This window comes from Coptis chinensis, chromosome 9 (genome assembly GCF_015680905.1).
Source record: "Coptis chinensis isolate HL-2020 chromosome 9, ASM1568090v1, whole genome shotgun sequence".
Lineage (NCBI taxonomy): Eukaryota > Viridiplantae > Streptophyta > Magnoliopsida > Ranunculales > Ranunculaceae > Coptis > Coptis chinensis.
The window spans coordinates 45,223,271-45,230,917 of NC_141464.1; the positions used below are offsets into that span (position 1 = coordinate 45,223,271).

Sequence of the window (7,647 nt, forward strand, 5' to 3'; positions counted from 1 at the left end):
GCCTTGAGCGATAGCCCTAAATCGTGCATCGTTCTAGCGGACCGATGGGAGATTTTCGAATCCCCAAACATATTTAATTTGTTACCCGCTTTTCATGGGTTAGACCATGAAAAACCTTATCGGCATTACGCGTAGGATTGAACAAGTCCTTACAACATTCCATCATCCTACGGTAGGTGCGGAACAAATTAAACCGAGGGTATTCCCTTTCACATTAGCCGATAAAGGCGCGTCTTGGTTAACTGCCCTGCGCTTAATTCGTGGACTCGTGGGCTAAACTTGTTCACCGTGTTTATGGAACATTTTACCCACCCCTAAAGACGGATGAGATGCTTTCCAAGATTCATTTTTTCCGCCAGAATCCTCATGAATCATTTTCTGAGGCATGGAATCGTTTCACCGATCTCCTTATAGAGTGTCCACATCATAACTTAGCTAAAGACACGTTAGTTCGTGCCTTTTCAAAGGTCTTCTACACCACCATAAAGAAGTCCTTGACATAATGAATGGGGATAGTTTCCTAAGTAAAGGAGCCTCGAGGCTTATAAATTTTAGAAAGACCAAACTAAACGGAATAATAATTGGGGGGGTAGTGATGATATCCCCCGCTCAGCTAGTTCTTCTTCAACAGTAAAGGCCGCCGGTATGTTTGAGAAGAAAACCGATCCAGAACTTAAAAATCTAATCGAATCTCTAACTAAAAAAGTAGAGGCTATTTCTGCTCAACAAAAGCCTATCCCCGTCATGAATGTAAACTCCAACCCATGTAATTTCTGTTTGAGTCCAGAGCACCCTGACGATTATTGTCCTCTAGCTTATGAACAACAACCACCAGAACAAGATAATGTTTACTCTATTAATAACTATCCTATTCCTAACGCCCCTTGGAGACAACATCCCAACTTCAGTTGGAGAAATAATCAACAAGTAACACCTCCAGGGTACAATAATCAAAACGTTAGGCAAGCAAACAATTATAACCAAGCTCCACCTAGGCAAGGACAAGGACAAGGTCAAGGGGAATTATAATAATTATAACAACCAAGCGCAACCACGACAAGGTCAAGCACAAGGTCGAATAATTATAATAATTATAATACCAATAGAGGTATCGTTCCCGGTTAATAATAATAACTATCACAACCCACCCATAAATAATCAACGAGATAGTTCCAAACACCACCCGTGACTACTACACCTACATAACCGGATCATATCGATGCCTTTATACAAGTTACCCAACAACTTTTCCAGACAATGACTCAATCAAACCAACAGATTTTACAATCCATAAATCGGGGCATACAATAGTTAGCCCAAGCTTAAAGCCCAACCAAAAGGCGTGTTTCCGGGACAAGCAATACCAAACCCTAAAACAAAAACACAACCTTTGAGGTAAACGGTAATTCTAGTACGGAAACTACAATCGTAGGTGACCTAAATGCCATCACCACTCTCCGCCTCGGAAGAGTGGTTGATAACAAAGTAACTATGCCTATAGTTACCCCATCAAGATTCTCTACACCGGATATCGAACTAGATACGAAATAGAAACCGAAGAACCTACCAATTGTAGAGGTCCCAGTTAAACCACAACCTAAGAAACGAAAGCCAAGGTTACACTTCAAGTCGAGCCATACACTAAATATAGAGCTTAAAACCACCGTTCCTCTCAAAAATTAGCCATGCTAACCAGGATACAAACTTTGAGGAAATTAGGAACGCGTTTTCAAGAATCTAACGATAAACCTTCCTTTTCTCGAAGTTATTAAAAGCTACCTAACCACGCTAAGTTTCTTAAAGAGTTGTGCACTACTAGGCGTAAGACCAATATACCTAAAGACGCCTTTTTAACCTGAACAGTTCCTAACGTTATCCGAAAACAATGGAATTGTTAAGTACAAGGACCCCGGTCGATCCTATCAAAATGCACCTTAGGAGATTCCCACACGACGCCATCGCCTTTTATTAGACACGGGGCGAAGTGTTAACTTACTCCCCGTATTACTTGTATAAACAAATAGGTCTACAGGAAATGCAACCTACAAAAATAACGCTTGCAATTAGCGGACCGGAGTCAATTAAGTATCCTAAAGGTGTAGTGGAAAACGTGCTTGTTAAGGTTCGGGATTTCTACTATCCCCGCTGATTTTGTTATCCTCGATACGTAAGTCGCTAATGACTCTGACCGATCATTTTAGGGCGCCCCTTCTTGGCAACCGCCAATGCGCTTTATAAATTGTCGCGATGGAAAGATGTCCTTATCTTTTGGCCATCCGTGCAGCCGAGGTAAATGTTTTAAAATGATGAAACAGCTTACGATTCGATCGTAGATGGGGAGGTTAGCATGATCGAAAGTTTAGCTCAAGATTATTTTAACAACACGTTTCACGAAAACAATATGTACAAATTCCTTTCTTTTGGACCTTCTGATTTTGTAAATGACTCCTACTTAGAGGAAGTCAACACCATCCTAGAGTCCACACCAATTGTAGACCCGTCGGTTGCTCCATATATCGATTCACGAAGACTTGCTACCTAAGCAAGTCTTCATTACGCAAATAAGGACACTTATGAAACATCAACGGACATTCCGTCCACACCAGTGCTTAAACCTCTTCCCCCGGAGTTAAAATATATTCAACTTGATCCGGATGGTAGTCACCCGATAATTATATCTTCTCTGTTAACTAAGGATGAAGAGACATGTTTAATAAGGGTGATTAGGGAACATCGGTCTGCGATTGGTTGGTCCCTAGCCTTAAGGGAATTGACCCCAATGTTTGCACTCATCGTATCCATTTGGAGGATAACGCCAAGACTTCTCGCGAAACCTCGGCCGTTTGAACCCTGCCATGAAAGAGGTGGTTAGGGAAGAAGTCTTGCGATTACTCGATGCGGGTATTATATACCCAATCTCCGATAGTGAATGGGTAAGTCCCATTCATGTAGTTCCTAAGAAATCGGGAGTTACCATGGTACGTAACGGGAAGGGTGACTATGTTGTCACTCATGGTCCTATGAAATGGAGAATCTGTATTGATTACAGACGTTTAAATGCTATGACATGAAAGGATCACTTTCCCTTACCATTTATAGATCAGATGCTAGAACGTCTAGCTGGTCATGCCTTTTATTGTTTTCTGGATGGCTACTCTGGCTATTTTCAGATTATTATTGATATTGATGACCAAGAAAAGACAACCTTCACATGTCCCTTCGGAACATATGCCTATAAACGAATGCCTTTTGGCCTTTGTAATGCCCCTAGTACCTTCCAGCGATGTATGCTTCATATATTTAGTGACATGGTAGAGCGCTTTATGGAAGTGTTCATGGATGATTTTTCTATCTATGGAGACTCCTTTACAAAATGTTTGTCTAACCTGTCTAAGGTCTTGACACGGTGTGAAGAAAAGAGCCTCGTTTTAAATTGGGAAAAGTGTCATTTCATGGTCAAAAAGGGCATAGTACTAGGTCATATTGTATCTAGTGATGGCATCAAGTAGATAAAGCCAAACTAGATAAGATAGCGACCCTACCTAAACCCACGACCGTCCGTGAGATTAGAGCCTTTCTAGGCCATGCGGGGTTTTATAGGCGTTTCATTAAAGATTTTTCAAAATAGCTAGGCCTTTAACTAACCTGCTTTTGAAGGATGCAATCTTTGATTTTAATTTTAAGTGTAAACAGGCTTTTGAAACCTTAAAAGCAGCCTAACCACTCGCACCTATTATACAGACCTCCCCGATTGGTCTAAACCTTTCAACTCATGTGTGATGCTAGTGACTATCAGGTTGGTGCTTTGTCTTGGGGACGAAAACTAGATAATAAGTCCACTGTTATTTATTATGCTAGTAAAACATTAAACGACGCCTCAACGGAATTATACAACTACTGAAAAAGAATTCTTAGCTGTCATTTATGCTTTAGATAAATTTAGTCCTTATTTGGTTGGTTCTAAAACTTTAGTTTACACGACCATGCAGCCATTAGGTACCTTCTTGCAAAGAAGGATGCTAGCGAGATTAATCCGATGGATTCTTCTCCCCGCAAGAGTTCACATTAGAAATAAAGGACAAAAAGAGGGGTCAAAAAACGTAGTTGCCGACCACTTATCTAGACTTTACAAAATGACGATAGTAGTGATTACGAGTCCATACCGGTTCTTTTCCCCGATGAGCATCTGTATGCTATTTTTCATCACCATGGTATGCGGACATCGTAAACTATTTAGCGGCTGATGTTATGCCTTATAATTGGACAAGAAATGAACGTAAGAAGTTCTTGGCCAGAGTCAAGTTATACTACTGGGATGAGCCCTACCTTTTTAAGTATTGTGCGGATCAGATTATTCGTCGTTGCATTCCCCAGTGGGAATATAATAAAGTTCTATCGTTCTGCCATGACAAAGAGTGTGGTGGCGACTTTAGCGGAATGAAAACTTTAGTGGTAGGATTCGCGACTACAATGATTGTTGGTCGATGGGCCAATGCAAGCTGCTGTAACGGAACGCAGGAGTAGAAGATAGCTGGGAATAGAGGAGCAGAAGTAAGACAAGCAGCAGAACCGAGTGTACAGGATAAGATCGCGGAGTGAAAGGGTGGACCAAAACCCTACGCGAGGTAGGCCGTGGAGCAAAGGATGGGAGGACAGGTGGACAACAATGATGCGAGGGAGGGGAGTAGAAAAAGAAGAGTGGGAAGAGAAAGAGGGGAAAAGGAGAGCACGACATTGAGATTACTGTATCAACCCATTTTTGGGTTATTGAGGTGGCGTGTCTGCTGGCTCGAGGTAGTATAAGAAAGAGAAGGCGCGAAGCACCGGATGTAGGCCGCAGCTCTGCAAAAGTGATTGGGCCGTACTGGAGCATGTGGAAACAGAGCGGTCAAAGTCCAAGAGGAGGCAACTTAACAGAACAGGAACGGGTGGCACAACAGCATGGCCGCAGAACCCTAGGAGACAGATGTGCTAAAATGAACCGAAGGATGAAGTGAGATCAACGGATAGAAAGGGAAAGAGGGACAGTATAAAGAGGAACAGTGAGGAAAAGAACTGAGGGGAAAAAAAAAAGAAAAGGGAGAGGGGGGAGAGCGTTAGGACATGGAATGTTAGAAGGTGTACTGAGAGCATTTACATTTGGCGCCGTCTGTGGGGAAGAGAGAGAGTTGAACAGTAGGAGGTATGGCAACGAGAGCAAAGAGAGGTGTGGGACGACCGAGGAAAGTGTCGACCAGAGAGGAGGTGGCTGAATCGGTAGGAGATGATGGGGGAGAGCACGGGGTGGAAGAGACAGCGGCATCGTCTTCGGAAGAAACGAGACAACTGAGAGAGGAAGTAGCGAGGTTGAAGGAAGAGAACGAGGAGTTACGAAGAGAGAGGGAGACCGTCGAGGAATCAGAAAAGGTGAGAGAGGAAGAAGGGAGACCTAATGTGGTGGAGAATGGGGTGCCGGGGCTCACTAGGGAACAGGTGAAGGAGATGATTGCTAACGATCTGAAAGCAAGCTGGGAGCAAGCAAAAGGTACGTCCGGGATGGCGAACCAGGTAGTGGCGGGATTGAATCGCAACCCATTGGCGGACGCAGTTTGGAAGGCGGAGGTCCCAAAGCGGTTCAACCAGCCTAGGTTTGAGAGGTACGACGGGACGGGAGACCCAGCGGACCACATCCACCACTTTCGGCAAATGCATGCCGCCGCGGGCGTGAACCTGAGTACGGACGGATTGCGGTGCATGATGTTCCCAGCAAGCTTGAAAGGAGGGGCCTCAGACTGGTATTATAGATTGCCCGAGAAGAGCATACACAACTTTCTAGAGATGGAGCAAGCCTTCGTGGACCACTTCATACACCAAAAAGGAGGGTGGTGGACATAAGCGCCCCGTTTAATGTGAGACAGAGGGACACGGAGTCGGTGAGGGAATTTATGCATATTTAAGGCTGAAACTTTAAAGGTGGAGAACACGGACGAGGAGGACTGCGGTGATTGCCTTTGAGGGGGCTGCGGCGAAGCGAGAGTGCGAATCTGTGGCTAAGAACGAGATCACGTCATTACAAGACTTGTACCCGAGGGTAGAGAAGTATATACGGTATGAAGACACATTGCAGAAAGAGACGAGGAAGATAGGGAAAGCCGTGCTGGCTTTGGATCGAAGCAAGGACCGCGGAAGGTATGAGTCATCAGGTAGGGAGAGTGGTGGACGCTGAGGCATTGCACGGCCGGAAAAGAGTGGAGTCGAAGGCCGGAGAGAATATAGAGAACGGAAGCCGTATCGGGAAGTGGATCCGATACCCGTGGACAGGCCGTTGGAGGAACTGTTACCGCTGATCCAAGATCTAAAAGGCTACGAAGGACCGCGGAGCAAGCCCAACGAAATACCGGGCAAACCGTATTGTGCATATCATCAGGTACAGAATCATGAAACGAATGAATGTTACGCCCTCAAGTGGATGGTACAGAAGATGATTGGGAGAGGGATGCTTAAGGAGTTTATTAAGGGGAAAGAGAAAGCGGAGCGGCGGTCGAGCCCGGGGCGTATTCTGGGTACAATAAATGTCATATTTAGTGGGGAAATCTGGAGCCACAATGCTCACCGGGATCGGATACGGCGGACAGCTAGCATCCAGCAAGTTAATGAGGAGGCAAGGTATTCGCGGCCAGTCCCATGGCCCGCGAATAGCAAAGGAAGCATCGTGTTTAGAGACACCGACTTGAAAGGGGTGGATGTCCCACATGAGGATGCGCTGGTGATCACGGTGGCCATAGGAAATTACATGGTGAAAAGGGTCTTGATTGACTGCGGCAGTGCGGTGGATTTGTTGTTCGTGGGAACGATGGAAGAGATGAAGATAGGCAGGAAACAACTGAGGCCATCCCGGACTAATTTGTACGGGTTCAATGGGAGCATGACCGAACCACTGGGGAAACTCCTATTGCCAGTAACAACGGGACCCGTGACGGTGTTCTCGCGGTTCAAGGTTGTGGACGCGAACTCACAAGATAACCATCCTTGGTAGGCGGTGGATCCATGAAATGAAAGCGGTACCATCCACCTATTACTAGGTAATCAGATTTCCCACCCCGACGGGGATGCATGAAGTCCGCGGAGACCAAGTGACAGCGCGGAATAGCCATCAAGGAACAGTGAAAAGGATGATTCGGGGGGACGAGGGGGAGACCTCGCAACCAAAGAAAAGACAGGCATAGCAATTCACGGTCGCCCTCCGAGAAGAGGAGGCCGAGGCGCCAGTGGAAACAAAAACGCTGGATGAGATCGAATCAGTAAATATAGGAACCGGGGAAGAGGAAAAGGTCACATCGGTAGGGTCGAATTTGTCGAAAGAGTGGAAAGATAAGTTGGTGCAGTTCCTCTTAGAGAATAAGGACGTCTTTGCTTGGACAATCGAAGAAATCACCGGGTTGGACCCCGAAGTTTTTGTCACCGATTACACATGAGGGAGGCCGCCGGCGGTGAAACAAAAGATGCGCAATGTTAGGCGAGATATGCGGAGATTCGCGATGAGGTCGCGAGGTAAAAAAGAGCGGCATAATTCGGAAGTCGAATTCTCGACCGGCTATCCAACATAGTCGCGGTACCAAAGAAGAATGGGAAGGTCCGCATGTGTGTAGACTTTACGGACGTCAATTC

At 45.4% G+C, this 7,647-nt stretch overlaps 1 protein-coding gene and 1 non-coding gene across 2 annotated transcripts; one reads left to right on the forward strand and one right to left on the reverse strand.

Annotated features, from left to right (window-relative positions):
- Window positions 1-329: 329 nt before the first annotated feature.
- Window positions 330-433, reverse strand: LOC147476242 (small nucleolar RNA R71). The gene has a single exon (XR_015209950.1). It is a non-coding gene; the product is annotated as a small nucleolar RNA R71 (small nucleolar RNA).
- A 6,015-nt stretch (window positions 434-6,448) lies between these two features.
- Window positions 6,449-7,015, forward strand: LOC147476243 (uncharacterized). The gene has a single exon (XM_086585672.1). The coding sequence runs from the start codon at window positions 6,449-6,451 to the stop codon at window positions 7,013-7,015; it is 567 nt and encodes a 188-aa protein (XP_086441798.1).
- Window positions 7,016-7,647: the final 632 nt, after the last annotated feature.